The sequence below is a fragment of the Lampris incognitus genome, chromosome 8 (genome assembly GCF_029633865.1).
Source record: "Lampris incognitus isolate fLamInc1 chromosome 8, fLamInc1.hap2, whole genome shotgun sequence".
Classification (NCBI taxonomy): domain Eukaryota; kingdom Metazoa; phylum Chordata; class Actinopteri; order Lampriformes; family Lampridae; genus Lampris; species Lampris incognitus.
In genome coordinates this window covers 49,999,601-50,020,001 of record NC_079218.1, presented here as the reverse complement: position 1 = coordinate 50,020,001, position 20,401 = coordinate 49,999,601, and the positions used below count along the sequence as shown (strand labels likewise).

Sequence of the window (20,401 nt, the reverse complement as noted above, 5' to 3'; positions counted from 1 at the left end):
TTTATTTCAGCGACATAGCACAACGGGGGTGGCCACCCAAGCGATGAGACTAATGAATGAATAGGCAGGACTACACTTGTAGTAACCGGGTTGCCACTCTGTGCAATAAGCTGACGTAATGAAGGGAGCAACCCAGCGTTAGCCACGCTCCGCTAGGCTCCCCGCCGGATTCACAGCGCCACAGATGTTAGCCTAAGCCGCCCGCAGGGACGGACGGACAGACAGACAGACGGACAGACGGACGGACGGACGGACGGACGGACGGACGGACGGACGGACGGACGGACGGACGGACAGACAGACAGACAGACAGACAGACAGACAGACAGACAGACAGACAGACAGACAGACAGACAGACAGACAGACGGACAGACAGAAAGACAGACAGACAGACAGACAGACAGCAAATGAAGTCCGTGCCCTCCCTCGTGCCCCGTGAGCAGGGGGGCGAGTGTGCACACAAACAGCGTCTACAAGAGAGGCAATTACCCACAAAACAACCTTGGCATGCCTGTCTGCCGCAGGGCGACCCCCCCCCCCCCACGAAGGGTAGGGGGGGGCGAAAGTGGAGGAAAGAGTGAGAGAGAGAAAGAGAAAGAGGGAGGGTGAGGGAAAGAGAGAGAGTGACACAGAGAAAGAGAGAGAGAGAGTGAGCAGGAGAGAGAGAGAGAGAGCAGGAGAGAGAGAGAGAGAGAGCAGGAGAGAGAGAGAGAGAGAGAGAATGAGAGAGAGAGAGAGAGAGAGAGAGAGAGAGAGAGAGAGAGAGAGAGAGAGAGAGAGTGAGTGACAGAGCGAGAGAGAGAGTGAATGACAGAGAGAGAGAGAGAGAGAGAGAGAGAGAGAGAGAGAGAGAGAGAGAGAGAGAGAGAGAGTGACAGAGCGAGAGAGAAAGAGAGAGAGAGAAAGAGAGAGAGAGAGAGAGAGTGACAGAGCGAGAGAGAAAGAGAGAGAGAAGAGAGAGAGAGAGAGAGAGAGAGTGACAGAGCGAGAGAGAAAGAGAGAGAGAGAAAGAGAGAGAGAGAGAGAGAGAGAGAGAGAGAGAGAGAGAGAGAGAGAGAGAGAGAGAGAGAGAGAGAGAGAGAGTGACAGAGCGAGAGAGAAAGAGAGAGAGAGAGAAAGAGAGAGAGAGAGTGACAGAGCGAGAGAGAAAGAGAGAGAGAGAGAGAGAGAGAGAGAGAGAGAGAGAGAGAGAGAGAAAGAGAGAGAGAGAGAGAGAGAGAGAGTGACAGAGCGAGAGAGAAAGAGAGAGAGAGAGAAAGAGAGAGAGAGAGTGACAGAGCGAGAGAGAAAGAGAGAGAGAGAAAGAGGAGAGAGAGAGAGAGAGAGAGTGACAGAGAGAGAGAGAGAGAGAGAGAGAGAGAGAAAGAGAGAGCAGGAGCGAGAGAGCGAGAGAGAGAGAGGAAGGAGGGTAGGGGGTTGGAGAGTAGATGAACTTGCTTTTAAAAAAAGAGCAGGAGCTCAGAAAGGTCAGGATGACAGCTCATTTAAATCCTCCCGGTGAGGGGGGGGGAGGAGGAGGGGGAGGAGGAGGGGGAGGAGGAGGAGGAGAAAAAAACAAGCCTTAATGAAGCTGCCAGTAATGCACAGATACCTGAGAGCCGTGCACCTCGGGGGCACTGCCGGGGCAGGACGCACGCGGGGAGGAGGGGTGCCGGGGAGAGAGAAGGGTGAAGGGGGGAGGAGGAGGGGGGAGGAGGGGGAGGGGACGCAGTGTAAAGCAACATTGGAGTATTCGCTGCGGTTTCTGCACCGCCGCCAACGCTGCGTCACCCTCGCCGCACACGGTGCGCACATCCACCGCGTGCTCCTCCTGCTCCTCCTGCTCCTCCTGCTCCTCCTGCTCCTCCTGCTCCTCCTGCTCCTCCTGCTCCCTCCGGTTCGCAGCCCGGGCCCTCCATATGGCAGCATCCTGCCCTCCATCCCGCGCGTCGCCGTGCATTAACTTTAATTGGCCTGATGTGTTATTCTCTCCCCCCCGGCCCCGGGGGGGGGGGAGGCTCGGTGTCAGCGGGGAAGGTTTCCGGCTCCTTCTCGTTCATCAGGGCGCCGGGATCGCTCGGGCAGATAGCGGCGATCTCTCCGACGACCGGCAGGTCCCGGGCGGAGCGGGAAAGAAACGGGAATATCAAATATGGCCGCGGCTTCGGCCGAGGGCTCCAGAAGCAAAACCCGAATAACAGAATAACACAGAGTTATAGTTACACACACACACCCGAACCCCATCAGCTCATCCACCTTAAAGAACAAACACATCAACACGCTACTGGCACACAACAGCCAACAGACCAGCATCCACCCCCCCCCCCATCCTCCACCCCCCCCCCCCCCCATCCTCCACCCACCCACCCCACTGTGCCCTGAATGTCAGAGACCCGTGCAGTGGGGTGTGCAGCGGCAAAGGTCAGCCTATGGTAATGCCCCAGCTGACACCCTGCCTCACCGGGGGGGGGGGGGGGGGGAAGAGTAGGGGTGCTCTGACGTCCGCCGACCCCCCCCCCCCCCCCGCCCACCACACCGCCACCTCCCTCTGCCACGGCTGCTTCAAACACACATCGCGGCGCGTCACAACGCCTGGGCATTCGACAAAAGGTGCACACACACACACACACACACACACACACACACACACACACACACACACATCCCCTCCTCCCCCCTCCCCCCCCCCAACACACAGGCAGCGGCCCAGCGCCTGACATGGTGTCCGGGCCAGACGGGGATTGAAGAGACGCCTCTCTGGAGGTCACTGTGGGCACCCAGCTGGCCGGCACGCTGACTTCTGCTGGGCTCTAATTGCACTCGGAGCACTAGGTGGGGGTGGTGGTGGGTGGGGGTGGGGGTAGCGTGGTCTGACCGGAGCTGGGTTCCTCCCGTCGGGCAGACAGGTGTCCGCGCCGACAGCTTACTGGCCGCTGTGCTGTGGCGACAAAAGGCCACGCTGAAGTGGAAACGGCAGGCCCGCTCAGGCCCCGGATGAGCCAACTGGGCCGGCTTAGCGAGCCGGGGATCGGCCGGGGTGGAGTCCAGCCAGGCGCCTCGCACTATCAACCCCTCACAGGCAGACACCGCAGGGTTCTCGGGGTATTAGGGGGTGGGGGAGGGGGGGGGGCCTGTGACTCGGCAAGTCTCCGCCGGCTACTTATAGAGGCATAATAAAAACGTGTGAATAACTGACCGGCTTACTTCGCCGGCGAATAAAGGCGGGCGGACGACGCGGGACTCGGGGCGGCGATGCGCGCCGCTCTGTTGTCGTGTGTCGAAACTGCTCCCATAAAAGCTGACCTACCTTTTACCGCCAAGTCCTCGGCGGAGGGAGGAGGCGCGGAAACAAACGAGCCGGGCTCCCGGGGACGGTCGCAGGCGGCGCGGCGCCCGGGAGGCGACAGCGGCTGACCGGATCCCGGGGGGAGCGCCGGGAAGGCGTCCGGCTCCCCGCCACAGGAAAACGTCCGCCGTGAACGTCTACCGAAAGCGAGGATCCAGAAACCCAAAAATAAGCTCGTTATAAAACGAGACGCATGCATATTACTGACGGGGGGGGGGAGGGGGGGGGGAGAAAGTCTATTTGGTTGCTGGTTCAATATGAGCGGCTATTCTACCCCAATTAAAAGCAAAACCAATTAGGAGAAGCAAGTCACCGTGTTGTACATCGCCCGTGCTAATGGCCGAGGGAGAAGGGGAGCGAGCAGGAGAAGGGGAGCGAGCAGGAGAAGGAGCGAGCAGGAGAAGGGGAGCGAGCAGGAGAAGGGGAGCGAGCAGGAGAAGGGGAGCGAGCAGGAGAAGGCAGGCAGGCAGGCTGCTGTTGTTTAATTGCATGTTTACCCCCAGGTTACCGGCCTGAAATGGAGCCGAGCGGAGAAAATGATGCTGTGGTAGAAATTCAGCGGAGGTCCGGTGTGTCGAGTCTCTCAGGAAGAGACGGGAAATTGCTTTTCTTGTGCAAGACAACCCCTCCGCATGGCCAAGAAAGAAAGAAAGAGAAGAAGAAGAAGAGCGGACTGCCGTCAAAGGGACGGGATCGGGGGGGGAGGGAAGCCTTGGCTCCCGTGCACATCGGCGCGGCCTTCGTTAGCCCGCCAGGGGGAACCGGGTTGGCCGAGGCAGGGCTGCTGCCAGCGCAGGGCCCGTGGGCACGGCGGCGTCCTGATGACCGCAGCACATCCGGCGGCGTCCGGCACAGGCCGGACTGCTTCGCCAGCCGACCACCGAGGCCCCTCGTTAGCCCAGAACGCTGCCCCGTGCACCGGGCGAGAGGTGGCGATAGAGAGCAGTGTAGTGTAGGGTGAAGAAGGTAGGGGGTCAGCCAGCACAACACTCGTCTGTCACGGTGAAACACCTGGTCCAGACTTGCAAGACCCGAGGTTCCAGGGACACGGGTGTCAAACAGGGAAACTGCACTAGTGGCGAGGGAGAGACCGCCAAAGAGGTACTTGAAGGGGGGCGTCGGAGCAGCGTAGCGGTCTATTCCGTTGCCTACCAACACGGGGGTCGCCGGTTCGAATCCCCGCGTCACCTCCGACTTGGTCGGGCGTCCCTACAGACACAATGGGCCGTGTCTGCGGGGTGGGGAGCCGGATGGGGGTATGTGTTCTGGTCGCTGCACTAGCGCCTCCTCTGGTGGGTCGGGGGCGCCTGGAGGGGAGGGGGGGAATAGCGTGATCCTCCCACGGTCCCATGTGTCGGAGGAAGCATGTGGTAGTCTTCAGCGCTCTCCGGATCAGTACAGGGGGTGGAGCAGTGACCGGGACGGCCCGGAAGAGAGTGGGGTAATTGGCCGGGTACAATTGGGGAGAAAAAAGGGGGGGGGGGTTTAGAAAAAAAGAGGTACTTGAAACCGCCCTCCTTTAGAGGGGCTGTGAAACAACTGGCAGAGTGTGGGATGGCTCAGAAACCAGCTGAGGAAACGCTGACAGCTCCCTGAGGTGCACCGCTAGCGAGGCGGCACGCACCGAGAATAATGTGTAGTCCACGTGTCGACTGGCTGGAGAAGGCCGGTTTCATGTCGTGCACTTCCATCATACGAGGCCGCTTCACCCCTCCTCTTGCCCCTGTGATCGGCACCTGACAGCACGCGGAAGCGGGGCAGGCTAAGCTAACTGCTAGCCCACGCAGACCGGCGGTCATCCTGGCTGGCGTTCGTTCTTCTGGACGGTGGTTTTAAAGCACTCGAGCCATTCTTCAGCGCAGGGTCACTTTCACTCGGAGCCGCCGGGCCGGCTTCCCGGTGTGGTCCAGAAATGCGGGGAGCGGGCCGTCTGCGTGAATGTGTGCCGGACCCGAGACAAGCCCGGCTGTACTGGCTGAGGAGGTCGGCCGGCCGAGCGGCGCCGACACAGGAAGGCCCGCCACCAGACCCGTACCTGCACCGCTTGACAGACACGTTTACAGCTGGCAGGAAACGCAGCGCGGCCGGCTGGCCAAAACACTCGGCATCCAAAGTGTGTGTGGTGGGGGTGGGGCTGGGGGTGGGGGTGGGGGTGGGGGTGGGGGGCGGGGGGGCTGCCAACCTAGTTTTTTATTTATCTGCCACAAAATCCATCCACACTGCAGTGCGAGGCTGGGCACGCCTCATAGCCTCCTCTCAGACATGACAGTCCTAAACCACTTGGGGGACACAGAAAAAACCAAAACCTGACAAGCGGGCTAATAAAAGAACAGAGAAGTCCAGGTGTTCTGGCCCGGCTCCCCCACCCGAGTCCGATTTACCCAAACGCCCTCCATGAACCTGGGCCTGACCCTGATTAAAACACGCGACAGTTAAATTAATCAGGGGGTTGCTGGGAAAGCGGTCGTGGCTACGGTCCGCGGCTGGGCCAGCACTCCCCCAGCGACGCAGGTCCAACGCAGTACCGCCCGGCAGGTCAAACGCAGTACCACCCGGCAGGTCAAACACAGTACCGCCCACAGTACCGCCCACAGTACCTCCCGGCAGGTCAAACACAGTACCGCCCACAGTACCGCCCACAGTACCGCCCGGCAGGTCAAACACAGTACCGCCCACAGTACCGCCCACAGTACCGCCCGGCAGGTCAAACACAGTACCACCCACAGTACCGCCCGGCAGGTCAAACACAGTACCGCCCACAGTACCGCCCGGCAGGTCAAACACAGTACCGCCCACAGTACCGCCCACAGTACCGCCCGGCAGGTCAAACACAGTACCACCCACAGTACCGCCCGGCAGGTCAAACACAGTACCGCCCACAGTACCGCCCGGCAGGTCAAACACAGTACCGCCCACAGTACCGCCCACAGTACCGCCCGGCAGGTCAAACACAGTACCACCCACAGTACCGCCCGGCAGGTCAAACACAGTACCGCCCACAGTACCACCCGGCAGGTCAAACGCAGTACCGCCCACAGTACCGCCCACAGTACCACCCGGTAGGTCAAACACAGTACCGCCCACAGTACCGCCCGGCAGGTCAAACACAGTACCGCCCACAGTACCACCCGGCAGGTCAAACACAGTACCGCCCACAGTACCGCCCGGCAGGTCAAACACAGTACCGCCCACAGTACCACCCGGCAGGTCAAACACAGTACCGCCCACAGTACCACCCGGCAGGTCAAACACAGTACCGCCCACAGTACCACCCGGCAGGTCAAACACAGTACCGCCCACAGTACCACCCGGCAGGTCAAACACAGTACCGCCTGGCAGGTAAAACACAGTACCGCTCACAGTACCGCCCGGCAGGTCAAACACAGTACCGCCCGGCAGGTCAAACGCAGTACTGCCCACAGTACCGCCCACAGTACCGCCCGGCAGGTCAAACACAGTACCGCCCACAGTACCACCCGGTAGGTCAAACACAGTACCGCCCACAGTACCACCCGGTAGGTCAAACACAGTACCACCCACAGTACCGCCCACAGTACCGCCCGGCAGGTCAAACACAGTACCGCCCACAGTACCGCCCACAGTACCGCCCAGCAGGTCAAACACAGTACCGCCCACAGTACCGCCCACAGTACCGCCCGGCAGGTCAAACACAGTACCGCCCACAGTACCACCCGGCAGGTCAAACACAGTACCGCCCACAGTACCACCCGGCAGGTCAAACACAGTACCGCCCGGCAGGTCAAACACAGTACCGCCCACAGTACCGCCCACAGTACCACCCGGCAGGTCAAACACAGTACCGCCCACAGTACCACCCGGCAGGTCAAACACAGTACCGCCCACAGTACCACCCGGTAGGTCAAACACAGTACCGCCCAAAGACTGGGAAGCGCCCGGCACGTGTTCGACGGGCGGCCTGGCGTGTGGGCCATGAGGACAGACGACCACGGCGGACAGCTGGAGAGCGGTCAGAATGCACATTAACACGGCGGAGCGGTTCTGCTGCAGAAAGCCCAGACGGCAGCCAGCCAGTCATCCCATCGCTCTGATCTCATCCGCAGGAGAGCAAAGCTGCTCCTGTCACGGCACCTCCTCCTCCCGCTGCCACATCAATGTTATCTGCACATATTTCCCCTTATCACACCGGGCAACAATGTGCTGGGTCACATTCTGCCCCGTTTAGAGATCCCAGACGGTGCTGGTCGGGACCAGCGCCGACGACCAACCAGGAATGGCAGGGCCGCCACAAATAGAGACACCGATACTGGACTGGAGCGCCAGCTGTGGGCGCCCGTGGGACTGGACGCTTTCGTGGCTTTTCCGAGTTGTGGTCAAAGAAAATGTATGAGGTCTTCCGGGACTGGCTTTTTAAGGATCCCAAGTCAGAACCAGAACTCAGAAACACTTTATTAGTCGTTTGGTCTCATGCACTTGCGCACATACACAAAGACAAAAAACCAGACATCCAAAAAAATACAACAGCATCCACCCATCCATCATCCGAGCGGCTTATCCTGCTCTCAGGGTCGCGGGGTTGCTGGAGCCGGTCCCAGCAGTCATGAGGCGGCGGGCGGGGAGACTCCCTGGACAGGCTGCCAGGCCATCACACAGCCAACACACACACACACAGACACACACACACACACACACACACACACCTAGGGGCCATTTAGTATGGCCGATTCAGCTGTGGGAGGAAACCGGACCCCCGGAGGAAAACCACACAGACATGGGGAGAACATGCAAACCCCACACAGAGGACGACCCGGGACGACCCCCAAGGTTGGACTACCCCGGGGCTCGAACCCAGGACCTTCTTGCTGTTAGGCGACCGCGCTAACCACTGCGACACCGTGCCGTGTCGCAGTGGTTTCAGGACCCAGCAGACCAAGCTCCCTCAGCCGATCCAGCACCAGCTCTCTCAGCCGGACACCCTCAACACACCTCCCCGCACTCCACACGACGACACCAAAACCACAGTCAAGGCCAGGCGAGGCCGCCGCCAGACCGCCCTCGGTGTTATGGGAACTGCCGGTCTGCATGGGCTAGCAGTTAGCTTAGCCTGCCCCACTTCCGCGCCCCGTCAGACCGCCCTCGGTGTTACCTCTTCGGGCACAGCTCCAGGAAGGGCCGTGGTCCGTGGGCCCACAGGACCCAGCAGACCCAGCTCTCCCAGCCAGACACCCTCAACACACCTCCCCGCACTCCACACGACAACACCAAAACCACAGTCAAGGCCAGGCGAGGCCACCGCCAGACCGCCCTCGGTGTTATGGGAACTGCCGGTCTGCATGGGCTAGCAGTTAGCTTAGCCTGCCCCACTTCCGCGTCCTGTCAGACTCGGTTTTTCCTCCTCGGGCGCAGCTCCGGTCAGAGCCGTGGTCCCTGGGCCCACAGGACCCAGCAGACCCAGCTCTCCCAGCCGGACACCCTCAACACACCTCCCCGCACTCACACACGATGACACCAAAACCACAGGCGAGGCCGCCGCCAGACCGCCCTCGGTGTTATGGGAACTGCCGGTCTGCATGGGCTAGCAGTTAGCTTAGCCTGCCCCACTTCCGCGTCCTGTCAGACTCGGTTTTTCCTCCTCGGGCGCAGCTCCGGTCAGAGCCGTGGTCCCTGGGCCCACAGGACCCAGCAGACCCAGCTCTCCCAGCCGGACACCCTCAACACACCTCCCCGCACTCACACACGATGACACCAAAACCACAGGCGAGGCCGCCGCCAGACCGCCCTCGGTGTTATGGGAACTGCCGGTCTGCATGGGCTAGCAGCTAGCTTAGCCTGCCCCGCTTCCGCGTCCCGTCAGACCGCCCTCGGTGTTACCTCTTCGGGCACAGCTCCAGGCAGGGCCGTGGTCCCTGGGCCCACAGGACCCAGCAGACCCAGCTCTCCCAGCCGATCCAGCGCCAGCTCTCCCAGCCGGACACCCTCAACACACCTCCCCGCACTCCACACGACAACACCAAAACCACAGTCAAGGCCAGGCGAGGCCGCCGCCAGACCGCCCTCGGTGTTATGGGAACTGCCGGTCTGCATGGGCTAGCAGCTAGCTTAGCCTGCCCCGCTTCCGCGTCCCGTCAGACCGCCCTCGGTGTTACCTCTTCGGGCACAGCTCCAGGCAGGGCCGTGGTCCCTGGGCCCACAGGACCCAGCAGACCCAGCTCTCCCAGCCGATCCAGCGCCAGCTCTCCCAGCCGGACACCCTCAACACACCTCCCCGCACTCCACACGACAACACCAAAACCACAGTCAAGGCCAGGCGAGGCCGCCGCCAGACCGCCCTCGGTGTTATGGGAACTGCCGGTCTGCATGGGCTAGCAGTTAGCTTAGCCTGCCCCGCTTCCACGTCCTGTCAGACCGCCCTCGGTGTTACCTCTTCGGGCACAGCTCCAGGCAGGGCCGTGGTCCCTGGGCCCACAGGACCCAGCAGACCCAGCTCTCCCAGCTGATCCAGCGCCAGCTCTCCCAGCCGATCCAGCACCAGCTCTCCCAGCCGGACACCCTCAACACACCTCCCCGCACTCACACACGACGACACCAAAACCACAGTCAAGGCCAGGCGAGGCCGCCGCCAGACCGCCCTCGGTGTTATGGGAACTGCCGGTCTGCATGGGCTAGCAGTTAGCTTAGCCTGCCCCGCTTCCGCGTCCTGTCAGACCGCCCTCGGTGTTACCTCTTCGGGCACAGCTCCAGGCAGGGCCGTGGTCCCTGGGCCCACAGGACCCAGCAGACCAAGCCCTCCCAGCCGATCCAGCGCCATCAAACCCAGCCATCAAACGAAGACAAAACTAGATGCAGACGTGGACAAAGACGCTGCATGGACGGTACCGGGCGAGACTGCCACAAACGTGAATTCGCGCCGACATCCATAAGTACGGGTGTATGGTTAGATGTCTCGCAGCCGTAGTAATGACAGGTTTGAGGCACACACAGAAACCAAACAAACACGTCGGCCTGTAGCCGACTGGTTCACTGCTCAAATGTTCCACATGGAAAGTCACATCCACTTCCCCACTCCGCTTACGAGAGTAGGAGACTTGTCGACCCAGAAGGCGTTACGGGTTTAAATACTTGGGGTCAACTGTCCAAAGTAACGGGGAGTGCAGGAGAGAGGTGAAGAAGAGAGGGCAGGCAGGGTGGAGTGGGTGGAGAAGAGTGTCAGGAGTGATTTGTGACAGAAGGGTACCAGCAAGAGTTAAAGGGAAGGTTTACAAGATGGTGGTGAGACCAGCTATGTTATATGGTCTGGAGACGGTGGCACTGATGAAAAGACAGGAGGTGGAGCTGGAGGTGGCAGAGATGAAGATGACAAGATTTTCAGTGGGAGTGATGAAGGAGGACAGGATTAGGAAGGAGTATATTAGAGGGACAGCTCAAGTTGGACGGTTTGGAGACAAAGCAAGAGAGGCAAGATTGAGATGGTTTGGACATGTGTGGAGGAGAGATGCTGGGTATATTGGGAGAAGGATGCTGAATATGGAGCTGCCAGGGAAGAGGAGAAGAGGAAGGCCAAAGAGGAGGTTTATGGCTGTGGTGAGGGAGGACATGCAGGTGGCTGGTGTGACAGAGGAAGATGCAGAGGACAGGAAGAGATGGAAACGGATGATCCGCTGTGGCGCCCCCTAACGGGAGCAGCCGAAAGTAGTAGTAGTAGTAGTAGTAGTAGTAGTAATAGTAGCTGTAGTAGTAGTAGTATTAGTAGCTATAGTAGTAGTAATAGTAGTATTAGTAGTAGTCGTAGTATTAGTAGTAGTAGTAGTAGTAGTAGCTGTAGTAGTATTAGTAGTAGCAGTGGTAGTAGTAGTAGTAGCTGTAGTAGTAGTAGTACTAGTAGCTGTAGTAGTAGTAGTAGTATTAGTAGTAGTAGCTGTAGTAGTATTAGTAATAGTAGTAGTATTAGCTGTAGTAATAGTAGTAGTAGTAGTAGTAACAGTAGTACTGTTAGTAGTAGTAGTAGTAGTGTTAGTAGTAGTAGTAGCTGTAGTAGTAGTATTAGCTGTAGTAGTATTAGTAGTAATAGTAGTAGTGTTAGTAGTATTAGTAGTGTTAGTAGTAGTAGTAGTAGTGGTAGTAGCTGTAGTAGTAGTAGTAGTAGTAGTATTAGCTGTAGTAATAGTAGTAGTAGTAGTAATAGTAGTACTGTTAGTAGCTGTAGTAGTAGTAGCTGTAATAGTAGTATTAGTAGTAGCTGTAGTAGTAGTAGTAGTATTAGTAGCAGTAGTAGTAGTATTAGTAGTAATAGTAGTAGTGTTAGTAGTATTAGTAGCAGTAGTATTAGTAGTAGTAGTAGTCGTTGTAGTCGATCCAGACTGCATTGTGCGGGCGGTGCGTGCGGCGTTTTAATTGGGAAAACCCATTCTTGTGTTAGCGGGAATGGGGAATGGTGAATGGGGAATGGGGAATGGGGAATGGTGAATGAAGCAACCCCCGAGTTAACAGGCGTCGCGGCCAGATCTTCCTGCTGATTGCCAGCGGCCCGTTCTGGTCTGAAAGCAGCCCGCGCCGGCCGCGGCCCGTTCTGAGCGTTGGCCCGCGAGGCGGCCCGGCGGCCCCCCGGTCGGTGGGAAACAAGTCATTGTGCGGGTTGGAGCTAAAGCGCCACACAGCATTGTTCCAGCTGGCGGAAAATAGGGAAATGAAGATGGAGCGGTCTGATTTCGCTTGAGAGCAGGTGCATCCATTTTGTGCACTTCCCCACACCCACACCCCTCCTCCTCCGCCTCCTCCGCCTCCGCCTCTCTCAGTCAAGCGCTTATCAGAAATCGGACACCCCGGTGACAAATTGAGCCGGCGACTGAAGCGAGAAAGAGGGACGCTTTGCTAAGTGCTACTGATTGGGATCCAAGGCTGACCCCGCACAGAATCACAGGTGTGTGTGTGTGTGTGTGTGTGTGTGTGTGTGTGTGTTAGGTCCACAACCAATAGCGGAGCCGACACCACCACCACCACCACCACCACCACCTCCTCCTCTCTCATTTTCCCTCCCTCCAGGTGCTCCCACGGCTTACATTTCTGCTCTGAGTACTCAGCAAACAGATCCAAATCAATGCAGCTGTTCCTCCCTTCATGCTAGCCACACACACACACACACACACACACACACACACACACACACACACAGGAAAACATAAATCCACACTAATACCTACCAATGACTCTCCCCCGCTGGAATAATGACCTCCCCTAGTATTGCCAGAACCTCCTTATTGACACGTGCATGATTTAATACTGTGTGTGTGTGTGTGTGTGTGTGTGTGTGTGTGTGTGTGTGTGTGCGTGTGTGTGCGTGTTTCCCTCCCAGGCCAGTCTTATTGCCCCAGCGTTAACCAGCCCCCGGCCTGTGTGCGAGTGCGGCTGGACTTGGCAGTGGCGTGTCGCGCCGGGCCGGGCTGATTTAGGAGGCGGGCCAGAGCGGTGCTGCTCGGCAGAACCGTGGGAGCGCTGGCTCTCACAAATCATCCCCCAGAAGGGCTAAACGCACAAAAACAGCTACTGGTGCTGCACGGGCCCCGCGCTAGAGATTCATCAGCTGTGCCATTACACCAACGGCGCACATCCATAGCCCCCCCCCCCACACACACACACACACAGTATGTACATATGTACACTGACGAGCCAAAACATTATGACCCCTCACAGGTGAACCGAACAACGCTGCTCATCTCCAGATCAGGGCACATGTCAAGGCCTGGGTACATTAGATGGTAAGCTAACAGCCAGTTGTCGTAGTCCACATGTCGGATGCCGCAGTACAGACCTGAGCGACTTTGGCAAGGGCCAAATAGTAATGGCCAGACGACTGGGTCCGAGCTTCTCTGAAACGGCAAGGCTCGAGGGTGCTTCCTGTCGGCAGTGGCGAGTACCTATCGACAGTGGTCCGAGGAGGGACGACTCATGAGGGTTTCGGGTGTCCAAAGCTCGTCGATGCACGAGGGAAACAAAGGCTTTCCCGTCTGGTCCGAACTGACAGAGGGTCCACTGTGGCACGAGTCACAGAACATTTTAATGAATGCGTCACAACACACGGTGCATCCCACCCTGCAGACCGGTCCGAGATCAGGCCTACAACGGGCACGCAAGCATCGGAGCCATGGGGGAGGGATGGCGCCGGGCTGCACGGTGGGAAGACGACAAACCGGTGGAGGGAGCGTGATGCTCTGGGAAACCGTGGGTCCAGCCATTCATTTGGCTGTCAATTGGACAACTGCCACCTACCGAGACATGGTTGCAGACCGGGTGCAGCCATCGGTGGATCATGAGACAGTGGGCCCTGACTAAATTCACCTGCACCTGAACAGGATCAACAGAATGACTAAGCCCATTGCCGGGGTCCAGACCTGTGAATCCGCCCACGCCATCGAGTTGACTTATTCTTCTGGTCTGGCCTCATGACATGAAACAGTGGTTTCTCGGTTGAAAAAGTGATTATCCAATGAGCGCCACGGGGGGGTGCTAACGATTAGCCAATCAGTGCCATGGGCGGGACTAACGACGTTGTCAAGCTGTTGTCAAGACAGCATGTCTTCTCAATATTGCGCAACATCAGAGTTTGTTTTGTTTTGTTTTTAGACATTTATTTCTAGTTTTTCCCCTTATCCCACCCGATTAACCCAACGGCATGTGGCCGGAACTCTTGTCGAATAACTCCCCCGGCTCACGTTTCCACAGGAAGGAGATAGTCGTTACACCGGCTTCCTTCAAACTCGTGTCGGCTGCTCTCGCCATTTCACAAGCTGAAGCCTCCTCGCATGGATTGCATCACCTTCAGGCCGCGAAGGAGACGTAGGGAGAACGCTTTCAGTTGCTTGGCTGCAGGCGCCCGAGTCCCCGAACACTACACCGATCTACACCCACTACCCCTCGGGTAAGGGTGGCCTAATAAATGCCTTACCCTGTGGACGCTCTGGCCGTGACCGGTTACGGCGAGTCTGGGATGCGAACCTCCCAGCCACATGACGAGCGGGGTGCAAGAACAGACTACCACATGCTTCCTCCGATACATGTGGCCAGCCGCTTCTTTTCACCTGACAGTGTGGAGTTTCGCCAGGGGGACGCAGCGCATGGGAGGATCACGCTATTCCCTCCCAGTCCCCCCCCCCCAAACAGGCGCCCCCTCCCGACCAGAGGAGGTGCTAGTGCAGCGACTAGGACACACACCCACATCCGGCTTCCCAAACGCGGACACGGCCAATTGGGTCTGTAGGGACGCCCGACCAAGCCAGAGGCAACATGGGGATTCGATCCCGATCCTGGTGTTGGTAGGCAACAGAATAGACTGCCACGCCAACCCAGAAGCCCCGCTCCACTCTTAAAACCCCTGCAAGACCAGTATGTTGGCGTGGCTAGGCATCAGCGTCGACCTAAAAAGACATGAGATGTAGGCAGATACGTTGGTCTCTAGTGACTGGTCGGGGAAAATCGAATCCCCCTCCCCCACAGAATCCAGTTACAGCGGAGGCAATGCCAGACTGAAGATGGAAATGAAGTGTAATGAGTTGATAATGCTGTCTGATATCAGGCAACCAAGCCCTTTGACTGTGCAACAAGGAATACAAAGTTAATAACAGAGGCTTAACGCAGAGGCTCTGGTTTAGGGGGCCCCTGAGCCCTTGGGCCCCTGGGCCTGGTAGATCCGTCCACTAATCCACCCATGGGTACATCTGTCCATGGCAATGGTATTCCCTGATGGCAGTGGCCTCTTTCAGCAGGATAAGGCGCCCTGCCACACTGCACACATTGTTGGGGAATGGTTTGAGGAGAGTTCAGGGTGTTGCCCCGGACTCCAAATGCTCCAGATCTCAAGCCTGCGTCTGTGGGATGCGCTGGACCATCAAGTCTGATCCATCTCGCAACTTAAAGGACTTGAAGGATCTGCGGCTAATGTTTTGGTGCCAGATACCACAGAACACCTTGAGCGGTCTTGTAGAGTCAGCCAAAACATTAAAACCACTGACAGGTAAGGGAATAACCTTGATTTTCTCATTACAGTGGCACCTGTCAAGGGGTGGGATGTATTAGGCAGCAAGTGAACAGTCAGTTCTTGATGTTGATGCGTTGGAAGCAGGGAAAATGGTCAAGCGTAATGATCTGAGCAACTTTGACAAGGGCCAGATTGCTATGGCTAGACAGCTGGGTCAGATCATCTCTAAATCGGCAGGTCTGGTGCGGTGTTCCCAGTATGCATCGGTAGCAGAAGTGGTCCAAGGGAGGACAACTGGTGAACCAGCAACAGGGTCATGGGCGCCCAAGGCTCACTGATGCATGTGGGGCTAGCCCATCTGGTCCCATCCCACAGAAGAGCTACTGTAGCTCCAGTGGCTGGAAAAGTTAATGCTGGCTATGATAGACAGGTGTCAGAAGACACAGTGCGTCGCAGCTTGCTGTGTATGGGGCTGCGTAGCTCCAGATCGGCCAGAGTGCCCATGATGACCCCTGTTCACCACTGAAAGTGCCTACAATGGCTACATGGGTGTCAGAACTGGACCATGGAGCAGTGGAAGAAGGTGGCCTGATCTAATAAATCAGGTTTTCTCTTACCACATGTGGGCGGTCAGGTGCATGTGCTACGTTCACCTGGGGAAGAGATGGCACCAGGAGGCACTATAGGTAGAAGGCAAGCATTTGGAAGCAGTGTGATGCTCTGGTCTGTGTGCTGCTGGGAAACCTTGGACCTTGGACAAACATCATTGCAGACCAAGTACACCTCTTCATGGCAACGGTGTTTCCTGATGCCAGGGGCTTCTTTCAGCAGGATAATGTGCCCTGCCACACAGCAAAAACTGTTCAGGAATGGTTTGAGGAACATGACAAAGAGTTCAAGGTGTTGCCTTGGCCTCCAAATTCCCCAGATCTCAATCTGATTGAGCATCTGTGGGATGTGCTGGAAAAACGAAGTCTGATCCACGGAGGCCCCACCTCGCAACTTACAGGACTTAAAGGATCTGCCGCTAACACCTCGGTGCCAGATACCGGAGGACACCTTCAGAGGTCTTGTGGAGTCCACGCCTCGACGGGTTAGAGCCGTTTTGGTGGCACGAGGGGGACCTACACAATATTAGGCAGGTGGTTTTAATGTTTTGGTGTATACACATGTGCATACCTATGAGCATGCACAGGGGCCACACTAAAATGCATGTCCTGAGAAGTGTCCCAGCTGCAACAACACACTAAACCGATTGAAAACATTGCTCCTTTAAGGATTCTGCACCAATACAAATAAATAAATGTTTAAAAATATTTATATTCAATGTGATATTTCATGCCGGCATGTTTCGCCCAAGCTGTAGCACAACAGTTGTCGTGCCAGAATGGATGGATGCGCACTGTCCTCGTCTGTGTCAGCTTAAACGAGGAACACTGCTGAATTGAAGAAGCCACATTACGATGGCACGAGGCAGCTCCGTTAAAATTCATGGACCTAAGCATTTCCTGTCTAGAAGAGCTGAAACCGAGTTTACTGGCACTTCGCGGCAAGCCATCTCGTGTGTCATAAGGGTTCTATAAGCTAACGCATATGGCAGTTGTGAGAGACAGTCTCTGCAGCTTTCACGTTGGATCTTTGCAGACCAGCACACAGGTACTTACTAAACTCTTGGGCAGCACACTTGTTCAGCGAGTATTTGTGGTCAACTGAATCCGATGAGCGGTCTTCTGGTGAACTTGTGCGGTGAACTGAACTGGTTCAAAAGTCCTGCTCTGTCGGCCATAGTTAAATAACTGTTGCCAAAATCAATCAAAATCAAATTGTCAGTTCAATTTAAACTCCAACATGGCTGCGTACCGGCTCATGTGATCTAGTTCCAGTCTGGCCTCCAGCAAGACTTAAACCAGGTCTCGTCACATCAGACCCAGCCAGGGAGTGAAAGGGGCATTTCTCTACTGGAAAATATAAGTGAGACGTGCTCTCTTTGCCCCTGGCGACGCCTAAGAAATTTTTGGGCTCTCCTTCATCTCCGGTGTATATGCGAGTCTTTTCACCCCTGGCTCACCCTTCCGCCCCCCCCCCCGGCAGACAGTGGCCCCCAGGCCCCCACGCAGCCAGCCGGCGTCTCTGAGGAGAGCAGGGCAAATACAGCACCCGGCTTTTGCAAACATCTCGCCCCAGTGTCTGCATGGGAACATCTGGATCCTTCCAGGCTCACAGAACAGAGTGCACCCCCCCGCCCCGCCCCGCCCCACCCCACCCCACCCCACCCCTCCGGTCAGTCTGACCATCAGCCCACATCACGTTTTCTATCGGTGTGTGTACAGGCAGCACTAAATACACAACCCCTTAATTCGCAATATTCCGTTTCTTTACAAAGTCTGTATCATTCAGACTCAGCTGGCGTCAGGGTAGCGTTGCCTCTGCCCATCTCATGGCATCTTGCTGCCCTCCCATACAGATCTACCCCCCCCCCACCGCCCCCCCGAGCATCCGCTGACTGGAGACTGATGAGCAAAGCTCAGAGGTCTATGCCACCGAACACAACATTAATGCTCCCAGCAGCATATTTTTTGCAGTCGGCCCCGGTTTCCCGCAATGAGGGGAGAGCCATCCATCAGAGGGGAGATAGCCGACACCAGACGTGGGCTGATGAAGTGGGGGGGGGGCTTGGGAGCCAGTGACAAATGGATCTCTCAAACGTGGCCACCGGCTACCATGACCGCCCCGATGCGAACGCTTGGCCTTTTATCACAATCCTTAAACCGCCTATTTGCCATCAGCCCACAATGCAAATATGGGAGCTACGCAGAAGTAAGGTGCTGGTGGTGGTGGTGGTGGTGGTGGTGGGGGGGGGGGACGCGTGGTCAGGTTACAGCGCCGAAAGAAAGGCAAAAAACCCACCTCCGCGCCATCATTCGGACCGCTGCGCCTGGCCCCGCCGCTCCGTTCTCACACTTAACCCTCGGGCCGACCTCCAGGAGGCCCGCTGCGCTCCTGCTAATAGAGGGCTCTAAAGAGCAGAGTCCTTCACCTCCCCGTGGGGGAGGGGGGAGGGGGGGGGGGAGGGAAATAGTAGGGGCCCGTGTCGGCGATTTGCGGGGAACGGGTTGGAAAGGGGCGGACGGAAAGAGCGCAGGAATCGCAGGCGCGTCGTGAGGCGGCGAACAGAAATATACCTGAGCGCCGCTCCACTGTGACAAGCAAACATGCGCGGCGGCGGCGGCGGGGGGGGGCGGGGGGCGGGGGGCTGCGTTTCGCCGCTCGCGATATTATGAACCCTACATAGGCCTCGCCAAAATCCCGTTTCTGGCTTTGTCACGTGTGCGCCACCGTAGCAACGCGAAAATATGTTGTTATGGGGTTAGCGCTCATCAAGGAAACGCTGTACACCCACAATTTAACCTGTCTAAGTTATCCACAATCAACATTAATATAATACCAATAACGTATCCAAGGAGCAGAGGCAGACCTTGTAACCTAAAATTGTTAGGTTAGTCAACTTAAGGCTATTCTTTCCCTCACAATCATAATTTCAACCCCATGGTTCACTTTTTAGACGATTCATAAGTTATGTAACTTAATATTTTGATTATTTTTAATCAAAACCAAAAATAATCTAGACTTCCTGCTTAATTTCGTTTTCAGGGCAAACACTTAAATCATAAGACAAACATCCTAGTCATGTCTTTCACTTCATTTACCAGAAAGTTTACATTTTCTACTATTAGCCTAGGCCTATAGTGTATAGTGCACAGTGTTGTATAAAGAAGGCCTGCTGAAAAGCTATAGGCTACTTGGGTAAAAGTAATGAAGTATCAGACATCGAAACTACTCAAGTTTCAATGAGCAATGAGGATCATGAACAGAGGAGAGCACATAAGACTGCCATTTTAATTATTATTTTGCCACTAGGGGGAGAAATTTACTAACTTTGGCGACCAAAATTGAAGGTAGCTAACGTTAGCTTTGCTTCGCACCGAGTTGATAGTTGATTGTTTCCTTAGCAACGCAGCGGAAATCCGGCGTCCGTTCGCGAGATTTGGGACAGGGTACGGGATTTTGGCGAGGGCTATGTAGGGTTCATAATATCGCTCCCCGCTCGCCTGAGCGGAGACGTCCGACACGTCCTCCTTAATCAGGGCGGGTACGGCGTCTCCTCTTTCTGACGCCTTTGATCAGTGCAGCCATGAAAGACGGGACCCTTTCCACGGAGCGCTCGGACGCCGAGGTGGGAAGAAGACGCGAGAGCAGGCTTCAAGCGAGGAAATCACTCGGAGTGCGGCGGGCCGTATCCATATCTCTAATCATCAATGAATATTTGATGCAACAATAAAAAGGAATCAAGTTCTATTATTGCAGTGAACCGACGCGCACATCTGAGGACAGACGGTAAGAAAGCAATAACGCAGTAACGTGGATTTGTGCAGTCTGTAAATGGGAAACAGGCCGCACAGGCTGGGTAAACACATTTACATGGGGTGAGGTGGTGGTGGTGGTGGTGGTGGGTGGGGGGGTGATGATGCACTGTTTAAGTGCGTGGGGAAGGGGCTGACACAGGTAATTTATCGCGGACTCGGGGCCGGCTGCGGTTGTGCATCGGCGCTGCCGACGCGTCAACATTTCAGGGCCACCGGCGAAGAAGAAGCGGCCGTCTAATCAGCGGGGATGAGAATCTACTGGAACCCGCTCGATAGAAACAACAGGAATCAGACACGTGGTCTCGGGGTAGAAAAGCAAAGCTAATATAAAGTGACCGCCAAGGGCCGGCGGTGAAAAACACACTCGAACGTAAAGGAATGAAAACACAAACGGGGCGAGCCGGGTGGGTCCTAAAGCCGACTCGGCACGGCTCCGGTAGGCTTTGAGAGGCGGAGGACTCGAGAGGAGACGGTCCGGAGCAGGCAGGTCGGCATTTAATTTGCTGATCCGTTAATCTAATTGGGCTCGGCAACACGGATAGAGCGGAGTGGTCAAGCATTCAGAAGCAATGAAGCATGCTGAGGGCTCTGTGCGTGTGAGCGGTGCTGCAGCGGAGCTGGCGAGGCCGCGGCCCCTTGGCCTTGCCAGCCTGGCCGGCACAGAAGCTGAACTGGTTCCGACCACCACGAGCAAGACTAATCCC

The 20,401-nt window shown here is 56.7% G+C and overlaps 1 protein-coding gene across 1 annotated transcript; it reads right to left on the bottom strand.

The window, feature by feature from the left end:
• Nucleotides 1-5,597: 5,597 nt before the first annotated feature.
• Nucleotides 5,598-7,328, bottom strand: LOC130116437 (uncharacterized). The gene has a single exon (XM_056284345.1). It carries the CDS (start codon nucleotides 7,326-7,328, stop codon nucleotides 5,598-5,600), a length of 1,731 nt encoding a protein of 576 aa, XP_056140320.1.
• Nucleotides 7,329-20,401: the final 13,073 nt, after the last annotated feature.

Coding starts and splice junctions, on each gene's coding strand:
- LOC130116437 (XM_056284345.1), bottom strand. CDS start 7,328: ATGTGCATTCTGACCGCTCTCCAGCTGTCCGCCGTGGTCGTCTGTCCT.